At 49.7% G+C, this 18139-nt stretch overlaps 1 protein-coding gene across 1 annotated transcript in view; it reads left to right on the forward strand.

Moving 5' to 3' along the window:
• Positions 1-18139, forward strand: part of ZMAT4 (zinc finger matrin-type 4) — a 46613-nt gene that overhangs the window by 27092 nt on the left and 1382 nt on the right. Inside the window, exons 4-6 of the mRNA XM_054000878.1 lie at positions 3080-3236; positions 8516-8743; positions 14053-14149. Coding sequence (XP_053856853.1) covers positions 3080-3236; positions 8516-8743; positions 14053-14149 — 482 coding nt within the window. The remainder of the gene's footprint in view (positions 1-3079; positions 3237-8515; positions 8744-14052; positions 14150-18139) is intronic.

Below are 18139 nucleotides of genomic sequence, written 5' to 3' on the forward strand. Positions count from 1 at the left end.
GGGGTTTGATGACGTCTAACAAAGGAGCCACATACTGCATGGGCACCTCAGATGGGATGTGGAGGACAGAGAAACAATCAGACCTCAAATAAGTCAAAGTTGAACTATTTCCCACTGCTTTTGTGAAAGGCAGCGTGGAGAAGGAATGTAATTCTGTGTTTGCTGATGCTTTTGCCAAGGGCAGCCCTAGTGGGGGTGGATTAACACGTCCTCATGTTCTAGGTGAATGCTAGGCTAGGCCAGACCTAAATGCTAAAATTATTTGTGTTGTAAAAATATAGCAGGGAAAATCTGCCAACATTTATAGCTCAGAGTAGGCCTGTTGCTGATCAGATATTATAGAAGCCTTTGCATTTAGAGAGAACAGAACTATTCAGGACGTCTCTAATGCTGCACAATGACATCCCTACCATGTGCTCATGCAGTGCAGTGCCCAATCCTAGCAGTGTCACTCAGGCCATGGCACAGCGACTTTAATGAGTATTAGAAACAATCAGTGAGAACCAATTAAATTTGTGTAGAAGTAGCTGCAGCTAAAAGGGGAATATTAGCCTTTTTTTTCATCAAAACTGTTACATGGCTGAATGCCATTGGGTTTGTGTTCTGCTGACCACAGAACTAACACCTTGTCCTTCTGCCAGGTGGCAGCAGGAGGGAGAGGTGGCTGCAGCTGTGGATACTCAGTGCAGTGGGATTGGAAACAGCATTTGCTTCCTGACCTTTCTGTGAGGCGAGGACTACACAAGTAGTCTTCCCATGGATAACTCAACTGTTGTGCTCTTCATTATTGGTTTGATTTGGTGTGGAGGAAGGGAAAACCCTCATATCTTGACCTTTCATGAACTGGTACTTGCTTTTTGCTGGTACCATGACAAAAACAGGCTCCAGAACGGAAATGGCCTGAATTTCCTATGGAGCAGCACAGAAAGCAGCTCTTTAACAGCAGCACCTTCATGCACCGAAAATTAATTCAAATATTAAAAGTTACTTAGCTGCACTTTAATGTTGCGGTTTATGCTGCTGTGTTCTAGGGTTTGTATAATCTTTTCTTCTTAGTAAAACTTGGGAAATGAAGACAGCAGATTTGTATCTGTGGAATAAAAATCCTTACTTTTCCTGTGGATTGCTTACGGAACATCCAGCAAAGGACTGCAAGTGCCTGGCCTGTGTGAAGATTATGCAGCCTGTTAACAGGCAGCCAAATAACTGAAGTTAATTCTGTTGGATATACGAGAGTGAAGTTTCTAATATTACAAAAAGAAGCCCTATAAACAAGGCTGGCTCAGTAGAGCTGCGGAGCGGGGGAAGAGTGGGGATGTCAGTGTTGGGAGATGGCTGCTGCAGCTCCAGTGATGTGTTCTGTTGTGCTTCAGTTTGTATGAAGGCAGTGGCTTCTGTGCTGCGTTGTAGTGAAGGTTTTCAAGGGGGGATCGGGTGGAGAAAGCTGCAGAAATGAAATGTAGGATTCCTTGGCAGCAGGGGTTGAGGAGCTGGGGTGGATTTAGAGCCGCTCGGCGGAGCTGTCAGTGCCTGTTCACTTTTCAGCCCCGGGAGTGGGCTGTGGTGCACGAGGGATGGGTGGGTGCACACGGGTGCAGAGCATCCCCAGGGTGCAGCCACCTGCCCCCTGTGGCCCAGCTGGGGCATCCTGGGGGAGCAGCCATGCGACTGCAGCACCTGCACAATCCTGTCAGCGTGTCAAACGCACCCGGATCCGCTTCCCCCAGCCTCTTTGGTTTCAGGTAAAACAGCCCCTGACAAATGAGAAGGCATAATTACCCTTCAGGGCTGGATCAGCCTGGAGCACCTCTGGCTCTGTGCAGGGGTTGGGTTGGTGGAGGAGGGAAGGAAGGGAGGTGATGCTGCTAAGGGATGATCCAGACCTGGGTAAATGCTTAACAGCAGAGCCCAAATACATCGTGTGTATTTATACTTGGTGTATAAAACTGGCTGTTGGGGAGCAGAGATCTGCCATGCATGTGCACAGGGGCTCGCAGGCCCACCAGGGGTTTGGGGACACCCCTCTCCTGCTGGAGGCTGAGGTCCTACCCACACATCGAGGTACTCGCCCAGATGAGCTGCACAGTGAACTGTGGGTCAGTGTAAATGGGACCCTGAGCTCTGCATGAGGTACTGGAGGACTCTTTGAGGGGGTTTGAATTTTTTGTTTTTAATTGCAGTCTAGCTGAGGAAGTAGGTTGAAATGGGAAAAAATGTCACTGAAGAGCAGCCCTGGCAGAGGAAGAGACCCTGGTGCATTAACACCGAAGTGTATCAGCTTTTCAAACGAGCTCTGTTGGAAGCTCTTTATATGTTGCCACTGATGATCAATAGATACTGGAAATTTTCTGCTCTGCTCTTAACTTTCAAGTGATTTCCCTTTGAAGGCATAAAATATCTTGAGAGAAAGCTATTTAAAAGAAGTGCAAATTACACTCAGAACAGTACTAATCACCTCTTGAGATTCCTCCCTAAGGTTTGATTTACAGTTATCAACAACAAAAAAAGTGATGAAAACCGGTCATCTTTCTAAAATTGGGGTTTTTTGGGGGGGGAAAATGACCTTCAGTGGTGGGTCAGGTGTCCACTCTGTGCTGGGTTCACCCAAGGCTGCTGTTGGGTCCTGCTGGAGGGACCTGTGTGATTTCAGACAGTTCATTTATTTCTCCCACCTGCAGAGTGGGTTGTGTCCTCCCCAGTTGTGTCCCCCCAGATGTTTTGGGGTCTCTTGAAAAAGTGCATCAGGAGGAAGCACCGGTGTGGGGTGGCAGGGAAAGCTCTGGGTCTGTGTGACTCCCTCAGGCAGAGAGGAGGAGTAGAGGGTGAGGGAAGGGAGGCTCGGGGTGTGCCAGGAGCTCCACAGGGCTGGGCTGAGCTCTGGTGCAGACCAGAGTGGAGTGCTGGTGTCGCCAGGCTGGACACGGCTGGCACGAGGCAGGAGCAAGGCTGGGAGAGATGAGGAAGAGAAACCCCTTGGCATAACAACCTAGATTGTTATTCCTCCCTCCTGTTCTTCTCCTCTCTCTCTGTGACTGTGCTTATACCTCTTTGTTTTGTCTGTGTTTTTGTCTCCACCCAGGGCAGTGATGGTGACTCAGTGGATAAGAACAAATGCTGCACACTATGTAACATGTCCTTTACCTCAGCAGTGGTGGCAGAATCGCATTACCAAGGGAAAATCCACGCCAAAAGGTTAAAACTGTTGCTAGGGGAGCAACCAGCACTGAAGGCCACAGGTAGGAGCCAGGGCAGAGGGGCTGGTGCAGAGGGGTGTGGGCTCACGGGGCTTGGCCAAGGGGCTGGCTCGGGCAGAAAACAGGAGCAACGTGGAAAGCTGAGTGTGGAGGCTGGCACAAGCAGCTATTCATTTGTGTTGCTGTCATAACAACCTTCAAAAACTCCTGATGCTCATTACTCTCTGCTTTGTTTGTGTAGATTAGGGGTTTATCAGCTGGGGCTGGCCCTGGTGCCAGAGCCCTATCTCTGGTTCCACAGTTCCAAAGTGTTTTCTCAGTGGAGGACAATGTGTCCACTGGGTGCAGATAGCCAAGCCTGGCTTTAATTATCAGCAGTTTAATTATCAGCTCGGCTAATATGTTTAATAAACCTTTGGTGTTACTGTACAGTACAGTGCATCATCTGCTCTTACCACAGAGGGAAAGCCAGGCTTTAAAAACCCTTGGATTGATTGTCTCTTGATTTTTGCCCAGATGGGTTTTGTGCTTTCCTCCACAGTGATTCTAGTAATGCAGCCTATTAACTTTCACATTTAAAAAGTCAAATGTTGAAATTGGACAATTTAACCATCTTATTGTTTGCTTAACCATAAAGTCCCTGAAAACCACTAATAATCTGTGAAAAAAAAAAAAAAATCCTCCGTGGTTGTGGAAGCAGAAAATGCTTGAACAAAGCACTCACCTTTCTCCAGGAAGGATTGCTGGGCTGAGGTCCTGCAGACAGATGTGACCCAGAATTGCTGCCAGTGGCACTTCTTCAGCACAAAATTCAAATGGAGCTGTGTGTACTGGACCCTGCCTAGCATGTAAATCCTAGATGTGATTAGATAACGGGGGTTGGCACTCTGTGTGTGTGGTTTTGTTGCCTTTTTAACTTCACAGACTGTAGATGCTGATATGTATGATTTGAGTATGATTTGTCCTTTGCCGGGATGGGCTTGGGAGCTGTTGGCCCCTTTGCCTGAAGGAATGTGGGGATTGTGTTAGGTGGTGCTTTGCTCGTTTAACTGGCCATGCTGGGGCACCAGTGTGTCCTGTGGAGGTGAAGGTAAAGGCACTGCACCCCTGGGCCAGCCAGGAGGAAGGCTGTCACTGGGCTGCCAGGGTCATTCACACCTCGCTCCTGTGGGCTCCTCGGGCTGTTCCCTGCAGCTGGCACACACCTCCAAGGGCACAGAGCAGCGGGGACTCAGGCTTGGTGTTTATTTGTGCAGGGCTTGCTTGAGCCCCATCCTCCTGTGCAGCCTGCCAGCAGCTCCTCCCCTGGCACCAAAGGACCTGCCACAAGCCCTGGTGCTCCCGGTGAGGTCCAGGGGAGCTGATGTTCACAGGAGTGCTGGAACAGTGCCTGGACTGACTCCTGTGTTACGCTGACAACTTGGATTCACCCTTCAGCCCCAGGGCCTGGCCAAGGCAGGGCTTGCTAAGAGCTGCAGCCTTGCACTGTGGTTCTTGTCTCACTTTTTCATCATCTGGATCAGCCTCGGAAGGCTCTGAGTGAGCCATGCTGCGTGCTCTGGAGTAATGGGCTCTTCAGCCATCCTAATCACTAGGAAGGAGCAACTCAAGGACTCATCAGCTCTTACAGGCACTTGATCTGGAAGATGAAGCTGAGCTCAGGAATACATTAATAAGCACCTCCTTGCTCTCCAGGAGTTCTCAGAAACACACCCTTTGGACACAGCATTTTTCTGGGCTTCCTACAGTCACCCAGCAGTTTTCACTGGATTTTTGTCCCAATCCTCTGTGGCTGGCACTAAGGGAGCATTAAGTGTCTCAGAGAGAGCTTCAGAGACTCCACTGCTCATGAGTCGTGAGAGCCAACCAAGCACAGCCCTGAGCGTGCTGGATGCTCCTGGGGAGGAGATTCTGCTGCTTGGTATTCTGGGGTTTCTGTCTCATCAGTCCCAAAGAAAATCACATCTATTCTTAGAGCCCTTACGGAGATCTGTGTTCTCCTTCACAGTTACCATCCAGATGGAACACAGATGTCCCGTTCTCTGCCGGTGCTTTCAGGAGAAGAAGTGGCCCAACAGTCGGGTTTCTCACAAAAACCATGTCTCATCATGACAGCGAAACACTTGTGATCTTTCCTGTTGCTCTGCTGTACAAGGCTGTAGCCCTCAGAGCCTTCATGTCAGCACTATTGCAGATGAATTCCTCTCATCATTTCCGACATACTCTGTCAGCTTGCATCCCATCATCACCACGAGTTACAAACCAAAGGATTGTGGGGGAAATAGCTGCTGTCTTCATCAATCCAAGTGCAAGGACCTGCAGGCATCATTCCAGAAAAGTGGCAATGGCCCTGGCTTTGGGCCATCAAAAGGGACTTAGTAAATGGCTTTTTGGTTTGGGTGCTAGGATCTGTCCAGCAGTGGCTGCAGTCTTAGTCCTAGATTTCTGGAATTTCTTCTGGAAAAAAACGAGTTTCCCAGTGCCTCCTTGTTGTGGCTCACTTACTTTCTTGTCCTCATGCTGAGTTTCTGGAGTGTGCCAATGGAAGAAGTTGGGTGCTGTTTAAATCCAGCTTGGAATAAAAAGCTTTGGATGTGAGAAAGAAGTCAAACATTAGTTCATTGCCGGAGTGCTAAAGTGTTTCTAACTTTGTATTTTGCCTCTTGCAGCAAAGTAAGACTTTCTCACTTCCCTCCCACAGCGAAAGGGAACGTAAGGCAGACTGTCATGAGCTATTTAGCATTTTGAAATACTTGAAATAGTCAAACTCGCAGCTTTTATGTTTGTGTTTTAGATGGAGAAACATTTTTAACTTTTGACGTTTCGTGAGTGTTTATTATTAATTTTCATGTCGCTGCTCAGGGAATGATGGCATTTTCTGTTCTGTAGCAGTTATGTAGTGCATATCAAAATGATAAATACGCATTTGTGGAGAAGTCAACTTTCATCGATTTCTCTTTGGGAGAATTTGGTAGACTTGGGATGCTTTCATTAATTGCCAGGCTGGGCTCAGCACACCTTAGGACTGGTGGGGGTTGTCAGTGGGACCTGAGGAATGTGACTTTAAAGAAAATATCTTGTACTGTGAGTTCTAAGAGGAAAACCTTGCCTGTGGCAGCCCCCATGTGATGCAGGCAGGGGATCTCTGCTGTGCTGTGCTGTAGCCCATGGTCCCATGGGAACCAGGTGTGGATGTGGGCTGGGAGCAGGGCTGGGGTGGGCGTGGGGGGCTCTGGTGCCATCCCCTGCAGCAGGAGTGCCAGTCCCCCTGGCACCTCCCTCCTGCATGGCATTTGGGGGAGCACAAGCCCCCAGCCTTAGGGAGAAGGGCTCAGAGGCGCAGCCAGGGGCTGAGAGCAGAGCTGCTTCTGTCAGGTTTCCTTAGGGAGCAGGAGATGTAACTCCTGTGGACATCACCAGCTCCCTGAGCTTCAGCTTGCCTGGTCCCCCTCCGGCAGCAGCGTGCACAGAAACAAGGAGAACGCTGGCCAAAAGATTGGATAGATTTAACTTTATAGCCTGGGGCTTGTGGAACAGCAAGTCAGATCTGTCACAGAGCTCCTGGGCTGCCGGAATTGCTGGTTGTTTATGATGCTCCAAACTTCTCTGCAGCTCAGTCCGGCTCCCTGGACTCAGCCCTGTCCTGGGGTGCTGCAGAGGGCTGGGTCCCCCTGGCCTCACCAGGGCTGTTCCAAGTCCGTGTGGCATCACTGGGCTCTGGGCATGGACCCCTTCCTGCAGGGAGGCTCCCTGGGGAGTGCAGGAACACGTTTGCAAGAAGCAAGCTGTGCTTGCTTTTCAATGGTCAAGCAGGTGCAAAGTCTGTGTAATCCCAGTTTGAGCAGGAAATACTGCAGTTCCATAATTTTCTTCCTAATGACTGTGCTGGCCGCTGGCTTTGCTCTTTGCTCACACTGGCAGTTCTGCTGCATGCACCTTGGAGGGGCTGGGCTGTGTCTCTCCTGCTGGAACCATAGAAAAGACTTTTTTTTAGGAGCAAAATCCAGCTAGACCCTGCCTGGCCCTGCCTGGAGCAGCTCTTCAGAGGCAGCGTCATCACTGCTGGAACTCTGATACCTTGGCAGTCATCATCAAAAACAATAGAAGGTTATAAACCCCTGGAAATTGATAAGGTTGTAAGTAATGTTATATGTAAGATAGAATTTCCTAGAAGGGTGTCCCTTACTGAGCAGGTCAGCAGAAGATTTATAGCAATATTAACTTTCTCAAGCCAAGGAGTCAATCACAGTGGGCTCCAGGCATAATTATATGTCTAAATATATCCCTGTGTTGCTGTTCCTGGTGTCAGATGCTGAGGTGGGTTTGGCATTTGCTGCCCTGTGGGCTCATCAGGGCTCAGCTGGATCATCTCCTGATCAAAGACAGCCACCACACACCTCCAAATGTGCCTATTCCAGTACCATGGAGAGAGCAGGTTGTTAATTATTTAAAGAGCAGACATTTCATCTGGAAAAGAAAGGAAAAGGAAAGCCACATAAAAGGGAATTTTTGAATGAAGTGTGATAATTAAGTGCTAGTCATTGTATATTTTTGTATCCCAGTGTTACCTAAACTTTATTTTACTTCAAACTCTTTTTTCCATGGGTTTGTGACTTGTATTGTACGAAGTTGGGAAACTCTGTTGAGCAAAGTGCATTCCATTATATAAAGACTAATCACTCACTTTTCTTTGGGGTTATATAGGGGTCATATTTGTGTTCCTGGATGGGCTTTTGATGAATCTGAAGGAAAACAGAATTAAATTAAGGTCATGTGTTGCTGGTATCTGACAATTCACAATGTGAGATCTTTGAAGGATGGGACTGACTACTGAGTATTTTTTTTCATTTGTGACAGTTTGCAATGACTATGGCTTTCCCGTTCTTTCTGAGACCAAATAAATTGAAAAATAAGAATCCTGAGATAATGATAAATATGTCTCTCTATCCTGAGAAGGAGATGGCTCTTCATGGTGTATTTATTCTCCACTGACGATTTTTCCTGGGAGTAGCAATTCAAGCAGGATAAGTTTAGCAAATTTAGTCAGAGCAGTGATAAGACGTGTAATTGCACTGAGAGCATCCTCCTTCCCAGTTAGTGAAACGCAGGAAGCTGAGGAGCAGTCCTGGGCTCTCCTTTCATGATGCTTTCTCTAATGAGAAATGGTAGCTTTCCAAGCAGCGCCATCCGAAATATCCTCCGGGACCCTGTAGCTGCAGCTAATTATTCCCCGTGTCTGCTGCGGGATCTGCCTCGGGGTGTGGCGTTCCTCGGGCAGCGCGAGCCCAGCAGAGCTGACGTGTGGCCCTTGCCTTTTGCAGAAGCTGCCCTGGGCCCGCTGAAGCCGGCGCGCACGGACGGCGCCCCGGCGGTGCCGGCGCCGCCGCAGCGCAGGGACTCGGACAGGTACTGCCAGCTCTGCACGGCCTGGTTCAACAACCCCATGATGGCACAGCAGCACTACGACGGCAAGAAGCACAAGAAGAACGCGGCCAGGGCCGACCTCCTGGAGCAGCTGGGGAAGACCCTGGACCTGGGGGAGCTGCGAGGTGAGGCCCGCACGCGGCCGGCGGGGACCTGCCACCCTCGCTCACTGCAGTCCCCAGTGGTGCAGGGAGCCCGAGGTGCTGCTACTGCTTCCTGAGGCTCCCAGTTCTGGACAAAAATCCCCTGCTCCGGAATGCCAGCCTGCAGCTCTAGCAGCAAAGTTCCAGAGTTGTTTTCTAGGTATCTCTTTTGCCTCCTCCTAAAATAGTCCTTCCCTTTAGTGCACACACCTGTGGCCTGTCCCTGGGAGAGGAGAGCACGTTACAGCTCGGCCCCACGCACGAGTGCAGACAGGATGTTGCTGGAGGCAGAGCACTCCCTACATCTCCCCGATGGAGAGCAGGACAACTGTCTCCCATGATTTAATTAGTGTTTGTAAAATGCTGTGATGGCCCTGGGTCAGCAGCAGCAACAGGAGCTGAGCATTTGCCACAGGGATGTTAAAGACAAGTTTTTTGTGTTCCTGCTGAAGGGAGAGCAGCCTTTCTTCACCTGTCTGTCAGTCCATCCGTGGTGGCCCCACAGGGAGGGGCTCTGGCACATGTGGGGTCCCTGTGGGGACTGTGCCTGGGCTTGCACCCCTCTGGGAGCCACCCTCAGGCAGAGCAGAGCCACAGCCAGGCCAGTGGTCTCAGCAGCTGGACCCCCCAGCATCCCCAGGCCCTCCTGAGCTTGTGATGGAGAGGTGCACTTTGATTCAGTCCAGGGCTGAATCGTGACAATACCTGCTTACTCTGGGGTGTGGGCATGGCAGAGGCACGAGCCTTTTGTCTGGGTTACAGTCCCGTGTGCACACAAGCACCTGACTCAGCTGAGGAAGAAGGACAAGTTTGATTCAGAGCTATGTGCAAGAGCTTTGGTTTGCCAGTGAGGCTTTGCAATAACATTTTGATACACCTGGGTCTTCTTCCTTGCTAAATGAAATAATTTTTCTTTAGCCACTAATGACTGTACAGTATATAGTGTATTTCTTGGTCTCCCATAAACCTTGTAATGGTTATCTTGATCCTCCTGTGCTACCTAGTGTGACTCACGGTGCCATCAATGATTCATGTTGGCTGAGTCACTGCCCGCTGCTGGAAATATGTTGGAATAAAACCTGGGACAATAACATGGACGTGCTCAGTACTTTGGGCTGTGCCAAGCTCAGGAGTGGCTGGGGATGCCATTAACTGTAAATAAATCAATTGGGAAGTGTTTTATTAATTTAGCTCCTGGGGGAGTCGAAATTGGAGGCCTTCACAGCCTCATCAGCTGCTGGTTTTTACCTTCATGGTGGTGCTGTGCATGGTTGGGGTTTGCACTGGATCCAGTGTGGTCCTGCCAGTGTCTGTAGATGACAGGAGAGGGGAGAGCAGAGCTGTGTCCAGGCTGTGTGTGTGCCTGGTACAGGGAGCAGGGGTGGTCTCTGGTTGGGCACTGTTCCAGGGGTTCAGCCCGCAGTGCCCTGTGCTGCACAGCACCACGAGGTGCAGCCAGGCCCAGGGAGCCAGGGAGGGAGCCCTGAGCCTGCCAAGCTGGGAAATCTTTCTGTTTTTCTAACTAGGGCGTGAGCATCTGTCCATGTGTGTCCATCTAGAGATGCTCTCCCGGATGCATTTAGCTGCAAGATTAGAGCAGATCTTGACAGGAGCTGAAAGCAGTCTGTGCAGTGGCCAGCACACAATGATATCCAGCTTGTGCCCGAGCAGACAGCCTCACCTTGCCAGGTAACACCATGTCTGCCTGCAGGTAACAGTGGCAGCAGGACATGGCTGTGCTGGGGACAACATCCCCATCCTCTCCCTGCTCCACACTGTCTTTGCTGCCTCAGTTTTCCCTGGATTGCAAAGTCATCTCCTTCCTCTGCATCCCCGGTGGCTTCTCCCATCACAGCTTAAATATTAATTCTATTTTGACTAGTGTGGGAGATGAACGTTTGATGCATTGTGTGAGCCTGAAACAGGCAGTGTCAGTTGAAGTACAACATTTCAGCAGCCTTTGATGTTTTGATAATGGCTGTAATAAAATATTTATTGATAAATATGAATGTATATTTGGAGAAATAAGAATAGAGATATATTTTTGGACAATTGATATTTATAGGAAACAAAAACATTGATTCTTCTCACCAAGTGCTCATCCTGCAATTTTGAGGTCTTATTTTCTTCTCAGAAATAAGAATGAGGAGAGGAAAAAAAAAAGGAGAAATGAGTTTCTGCAGTCTGTGTTGAGTTAAAGCTGCAGCACAGGGCCCACAGATCCCTTTTCCTTGGCTGGATGGAGTGCAGGGTCCAGCCCACTCTCAGAGCAGCTCTGTGAGGCTTTCCAGCTGTGGCACAGAGCTGCTTTGGGACCCACCCTGCTGCGTGGCTGACCTGGAATCCCTGCTGCTCCTGCTGGGCAGGGAAGCATGGGAACATACCCTGAAAGAGGAAGAAATTGGGAGTTTTCTTCCTGCACAGCTGCCTCCCCTGGCTGCCCCTGCACCCTGGCACAGATCACAGGAAGACAAAAGCTGGTGGGTGCCAAGCCCCAAATTCCAGGCTCTGCTCTGTTCAGCAGCACGGAGTGGCCCTGGCTCAGCTGGAAGCAGCCATGTGGCTCCATCTGGGAGCTCTCGCCCTCCCAGCCTGTCCCAGGCACAGGGAGGAGGAATGTCAAGTTTCCTCCATCAAGTCACCTCTCACGAGTTGTAGCTCATGTCTGGTGTGCCCCATGGCCAGCTCTCCCCTTCCCTCTCCCAGGCAGGTGGGCTCTGCAGTGGCAGGTGGTTTGTAAGGGGCTCTGCCTGGTGCTGGGGCCAGCTAAACCCTGCAACAGGTGCTCTGAATGCCTAAAATAAAGCACAGCAGCCTCTGCAGTGCACATGGACAAGGGCACAGAGATGATGTCACTTGGAGCCTTTGTGTTCTCAGGTAAATTGGTGGTGCTGCAGATGCACCAGTGTCAAGCAACGAGCTGTGTTTCCTTTTTCATCTCAGCTCATAATTTCTTTGTGTGCCTTATAAATACTTCTCATTCTGTGCTGTCACTTGTGGTTAGTAAGAAGCAGTTTAACAAGAACTCCCCTGGAATGGGTTTTAATTCATTTTATGCAGGATGACATTAATAACTTGACTTGTTAATATTTTATTTAATGGGGATAGGAGGACATTCAATTTTACATGAATGCATGTCACGCTGCAGGGGAGGCAGTGCTGATGTGTCTCGAGGATGCAGAAGGGGATGTGAATACAGCCAGAGCCCAGCAGCTGCCAGTATGGACTGCTCAGGCTGGGACCACCTTATGGCCTGGAGGGCTGAGCTCAGCCCCAGAGCACTGGCTGGGGAGTTCTATGAAACCAGTTTCAGCCAAGTAGCAGCTTTGATGAGCTCCATGAGGTCAAATTGTGGTAATTTTTATATCGTGGAAGTGATTATTGCCTGTGGTCTCATCCTGCTGTTCATTTGAGGCTAGTTTCCTCTCTCCATGTCCATCCCAGTCCATGGAATCTGCCCAGTCTGGGGCTGCATGTTCCAGCCTGTGGGAAGAGCTGCATCAGGGAACAGCACTGAGTTCCCTGCACAGAACACAGGGAGGGGGAGCAGGGTTCCCCCTGGTTCATCACTGTGAGTAGCCTTGACATGCTGAGGGAGAAAATCATCATCCCCAGTTAGGAGCTGCTTTGGTGAAGGCGTTTCCACCTACACCAGTAATTAAGATTCACTGAGGCTGCTCTTAACGTGCTGCTAAATTGGCTGAGCGGCAGAACCTTATTACCTTAAATTAAAGTATTACCTGTTTCCTAGTTCCCCAGTCCCACTCTGCCATGTGGAGATCCTGGTGGGGCCCAGGTTCTCAGTCTGCTGCAGGGTGCTGACACACCACGCCAGCCATGCACTGCCCGTCCCGCTCCTTCACCTGCATTCTGGTAGATTCATCAGGCTTCTAATGCCTGCTGGTTGAATAAAGGAAGCAGCAGCTGCCAGCAATGGACAAAGGGCGTGACTGTAGAATCATCACTGCTTCATCAAGAATAAATTCTGTGAGGAGAAAATCCAAGTGCACATTTGCAAATTGATTTTTGTTCTGTGCCACGTCGTGACACAGAAATACAGAAACTACTTAAATACCTCTGCAGTTCCTGGCTTGTTGTTTTCAAGCACTCATCTGAACGATTTTGGAATATTATTTAAAGATGATTTTCATGCTGTGCCAAATTCCTGGGTGAGAGATATTATGAAGTGTTTGAGAAAAGTGGGGCTGTTGGTGTAGCTGGTGTCTAGAGTGCAAAACAAGACAAGGGATTTTTTGAGAGCCAAAAAGGCAGGTCCAGCTGGGGAGGACTCAGTGTGTTTATTACCTGTGCAGTTAATTATGGTGAGCATGGACCGATCAAATTTGAGAATGCCACACGTTATTTGTTCTAAATTAGTTGTTTTAACAATTTTGGCAAAAAAAAAAAAAATACTGTAGAAAGCCAGAAGAGACAATTACAAGGAACATTAGAACTGTTCCTAAGGAGCACAGCAATCCCTGCTAGGAATCCCGTGGCTGCAGTGTTTTTAAGCAGAGCCCTTAGTTCTGCTGGGGACAGTCTGTAGTGCAGCCAAGAGAGCCCAGCAGGTGAGAGAGCTCCTGCTTTGGCTTTGGGTGGCTGCCTGGTGCCCCTGCAGTCTGCCAGCCTTGACCTTCGGCCAGGGGCTGCCGAGTGGGGCTGTGGGAGACCAGCATCTGTGCTTGGCTGGCTCACTTTGGTGGATAAATCAGAGTGGATCCCTCTGGGGAAAAGAGAGCTCCTAAGTGATCTGGCTGCTGAATGTACTAACAGGGAATTGCTCTGAATTATGATCACTACCAAAAACCAGAGGGATAAGTGGTGCCTGGAGTGCTTGTTAGTGTGAGCAGTGATGATCCCCTGAGGAGGGCACAGGAGAGATTCACCACGCTGTCAGGAGGGATGAGCCTTTGAACCTGGCTTTCTTCTGCTCAGTTCTAAAAATATTCCTTTAGGTTTCTCTAATGCTTGGATACCCTGGCCTGGAAAAGTAAATAGATGGGTCACTGTAAAGAGAAATGTCTGTGACACTGGAAATGAAATGTGGGATCCAAGCACCTTCTAATTAATTAGAAGTTTGCTTGGAGCATAGGTTATGGCTTTTTTTTTTTTTTTTTATTTCTCCCCCTTTCTTCAGTCAGTTTCACTTATTTTTACTTCCTAGCTGCCATTTTGAACAGTCTATAGCCCAGGCACAGGAGTGTTTCCCTCTGGTGCAGCCCATCTCCCCTCGGCCTCACCATGTGGCAATTTGGAGCCAAGGGTTAATTAACACCTGGTTTTCTTCACAGGCCTGAAGCGCAGCTACACCTGCAGCATCTGCAACGTCACCCTGAACTCCATAGAGCAGTACCACGCACACCTGAAGGGCTCCAAACACCAGACCAAGTGAGTATCCCTGTGCTTCTCCCCCTGGGCTGCAGTCAGTCTGTGTCTGCAGGGGTGGAATGCTCTGGGGCAGTGCTGTGCTCTCCAGCTCCCTGTCAGCAGAGGAGCCCTGGGGGCTGTGCTCTGGTTGCTGTGAAAACACAGGCACCAGAGGTCGAGGAGCGCAGGGCTGAACCCACATGGGCTTGCTGGAGTCCCACTGACTTGTGGATAATGATACTGAGTTTGCAGCTTCTTTCATGTGTGAAGCCTCAGAAGAGACACCATGAGCCTAAGGGCATTAGGTGTTTCCCAGTGAAACAGTTTTTGCTGTGATTTAGACTAATTATGCATTACCCAGCTATGAGAACTGGGGGGAGTCTGCTCTGTCAATTACTACAAATTATTAAAATGAAGTGATGGAGAAACATGATACCAGAGATTAGATTAATGAACTAATTGCTTTTAATGCACTTATATGTGAGCTTTGGGAACCATTTCAGGCTGAATCACTTGGAACTGCCCAGATTAGGAGAGCAATAGAAAGGGATATACCTGAAGTGCTTCAGGTAGCTTTGAGGGTACTCTGAAAAGTGAGCAGGATGAGCAGAACTAGCAATGACTGCTAATGGCTCATTTTGCTTAAGCCAGCAAAGGATAAAGCCAGCCCTTCCCCAGGTGATGTCAGACCTTCTCATGTTCCTGGTCTTATCCACGTTAGCTTTATTCTATTTATTCAGGGAGCATTTGAATGCCTTCCAAATGCAGTGGTCCAGCACACGTGGCAGTGCAGGTGTGTTGTGGAGCAGTGGGCTGGGGCCAGGTGAGTGAGCCAGCCGTGGTTTTGGGCTGTGCCATGAGCAATCTGTGACCTTTGCTGCCTCCATCTCCTGCTCTTCAGCACATCTCCCTGATGGGGGATGCCTGCCCAGCCAGGTCATGTGGGAACAGCTGGGACAGGGTCGGGATCCATACCCAGTGCAAGAAATTCCCACTGCTGGAAAACAGAGCTGAGAGCTCTTCCTCTTGGAAACCTGGAATGACAGCGTCTGTGCCATGCTGCCCTGGCCCAGAGCTGTAATTTATCCTCCCTTGCCCGTCCTTCTGTATGATTATTGCTGTGGTTGCTGTTGGTATTATTGAGAAGGATAAAGAAGTTTATCTCAAACCAGAGCAGCCTCATGGATGGGAGATAGAGATGTGCAGGAAGATCAGTTCCCCACACCAGAAGGGTGCCTGGTTATCCCCACACTTTCTGCTCTGTTGTGCACTCTCCTACAATTAGCAGAGATTAAGAAATCTTAATTTATGGTGCTGTGAAATGTAACCTTGGGAAGCTGTTTGTGCTTTGACTGTGGTAGGAGTGACAGATGACACACATGCCCTGGGCTCAGCCCGTTCTCAGTGCAAAGGAATGTGCTGGGCAGCACAGATGACAGATTTTGGCAGGGCTGCATCTATGTCTCACTGGCTTTTCCAAGCAATTGCCTGGTCCTACAAAGAAGGGGATTTGGAAATGCAGAGCTGTCCTTTGCCGGGTTCCCAGAGCTGTGATGTCCCACGGGGTCGTTGCAGCACCGTGGCTCCCAGGTGTGCTCCGTGCTGGGGCAGGTGAGGATCGTCCCCTGCTCGTTCCTCAGCCAGTGTTCCCCCGCTGGTTTCTGCTGTTCTCATTACTGTTGGTTAATGTCAAGGCTGTCCTCTGCCTCCTAACTCAGGCTGAAGCCACTGGACTGCAGTTGCCCAGGCAACAAAACATTTTATGTAGCTGTCATATTTCATATAGTTAAAGACTAAACAACCTGAAGAAAGGGGCAGTTAGTGAAGGACTGGGGTGAAGGGATACACGGATTTTGCTCTGGGACAAAGAGCAAAACAGGGAACAGTGATTGCAGGATGGAAGCTGATACCACCCAGAAAACACCAGGCAGATGAGTTTCCTGGAAAGCTGTTTCAGGAGTTCAGAACTTTTATGAGGCATGAGCTGCATTGTGGTTATTTATTACTGTTCCTGAGAGCTCTGCAGAGAGCAGCATGCTGAGAGCCCCAGTTAGAGCTGCCTTAAATAACCCACATACACCCCATGAGCTTGGCAGCTGTGTGAACCAGGAGCCTGGCACTGCCCCGTGGAGGGCTGGGGCTCCATGGGCAGCACACAGTTTGAGGCTTGTACCCTGCAGCTGAGCTGCTCTTCCTTGAGTGGTCTGGCCAGGAGAGATGAACCATTCATAGGAACTTCAGGTGCTACCCCGAGTGCTTCTGACTGCATTTGTTTGACCAGAAGAGGGGGAAAATAGGGCTTAGGAAGGAAGCAGGAGGTGTCTTGGCTGGTATTTTGGTGTTGAATAAAAGATGCAGGAAGAGGGAGCTAATACTGAGCTGGTCCTTATCCCTCCAGCCGTGCATACACAAAGCAGATATATCTGCCACCTCCTTTTTTACTCCAGGGTACAGGTACTTGAGCTTAATTTGAAAATTGAGGTTAAATGCCTCATTGGATGTGTGGGGAGTGTAGGGCTCAACTCAGGCTCTGAGGGGCGATGGCGCTGGCTGTGGGCACGGAGCAAGTTTTGGAATGTGGATGGACTCTGGAACATCTGCAGCGGGGTGGAGCACTGAACCTTTAATTAGGGATTTATGAACTGTGTAGAGATGATTGAGGCATTGTTTGACTCGCTCTCCAGAAATAGACTGGGTTTTTTTTAATCTCCTTCCCTCCTCCCCCCATGCAGCACGGAGCAGCAGTGCTGGGCAGGCTGCCAGGCAGGGGCCAGTGCCCGCTCTGGCTGGGCCACGGTGGGCACCAGCAGCAGCCAGAATCCCAGTTGTGAGTGTTACTTCTGAGAGGCTGGGAGGGAGGCACATGCCAGCCTCGCTCCTCACTGTTCCCCATGGGCTGACAGAAACAAAACCTCCCTCTTTTCTGCTTTATGCAAACTGTGAAGATGAAAAATCGCTGCTCAAAGGATTGGCAACAAACAGCAGAGATTAAAGTCCCAGATAGTTGTGAAAGGAGACAGAGGATATTCAGTGTCTGGGGTCAAAACAGTGCTTGTGCAGAATGTTACCCTGGGGCTTGGCAAAAAGCCCTTCCTGGAGAGGGCTTGGGAACAGGCTGGGTCATCCCCATGGCCTGGAGAAAACAGCTGCCTTCAGGGAAGAGGCTCCAGAGGGCCTGGGCTGGGTGTGAGGTACCTCCTCTGGGCATGTGGGTGCAGGGAGCAGAGGTGCTTCTGGCAGAGCAGAGAGCCCAGAGTCACGTTTGGGGTGGCTGTCACCCCTGGGCCAGCTGTGGGTCTGTCACATGTGCCAGAGAGCTGAGAGCTGTGCTCCTCTGCTCGGGCTGTCAGCCACGGAGGGCTGAGATCCAGCCCTGGTAATTAACAGTCTGACTGTGTGGGGATAACCATCCCCACTTCCATAAAGAACTTTGTCTTCTCGCCTTCATTTTGCCTCTTTGATCAGCCAGACCTCTCTGCCTCATCTAGAGCTCACCAGTGTATTCCAGGGTTTTATAATCACTCATTTACACTTTCATAGATGCTAATGCATGTAAGGGTTTCCCTTTCAGACTCAGGCTTCCTGGTTAATTGCGGGATTTTTGCAGAGAGGGGACCCAATCCTGCAGCCATCATTGGGGTAAAACCAATTCAATGGTCAGAATTAATTCTGAGTGGTTGTGTCCAGTAGGGGAGGTGGCTCTGCAGCCCTTCCTGCACAACTCAGCCTTGACTTTGGGCTGCACCCTGTGCAAGCCCAGATGGTTGATGTCCTGCTGAGGAGCAGAGGCAGCAGGCTTGGGCCTGGGCAGGCTCTTTCCTCTTTTCTTTCCTTTTTTATTTTCAGGCTGAGAGCACAGATGTCTAATTGGAACAGGGTATTTATCAACATAAGCTGTTTGGCTATTCAGGAATGAACTAATCAAAATATTGTTAATATCATGCTGGAGAAATGTCACCCTTTCCCATGGTTTCGTTTACATCACTTTTCCCATCTATTTAAGAAGGTGTG

This window comes from Vidua macroura, chromosome 28 (assembly GCF_024509145.1).
Source record: "Vidua macroura isolate BioBank_ID:100142 chromosome 28, ASM2450914v1, whole genome shotgun sequence".
NCBI classification, from domain to species: domain Eukaryota; kingdom Metazoa; phylum Chordata; class Aves; order Passeriformes; family Viduidae; genus Vidua; species Vidua macroura.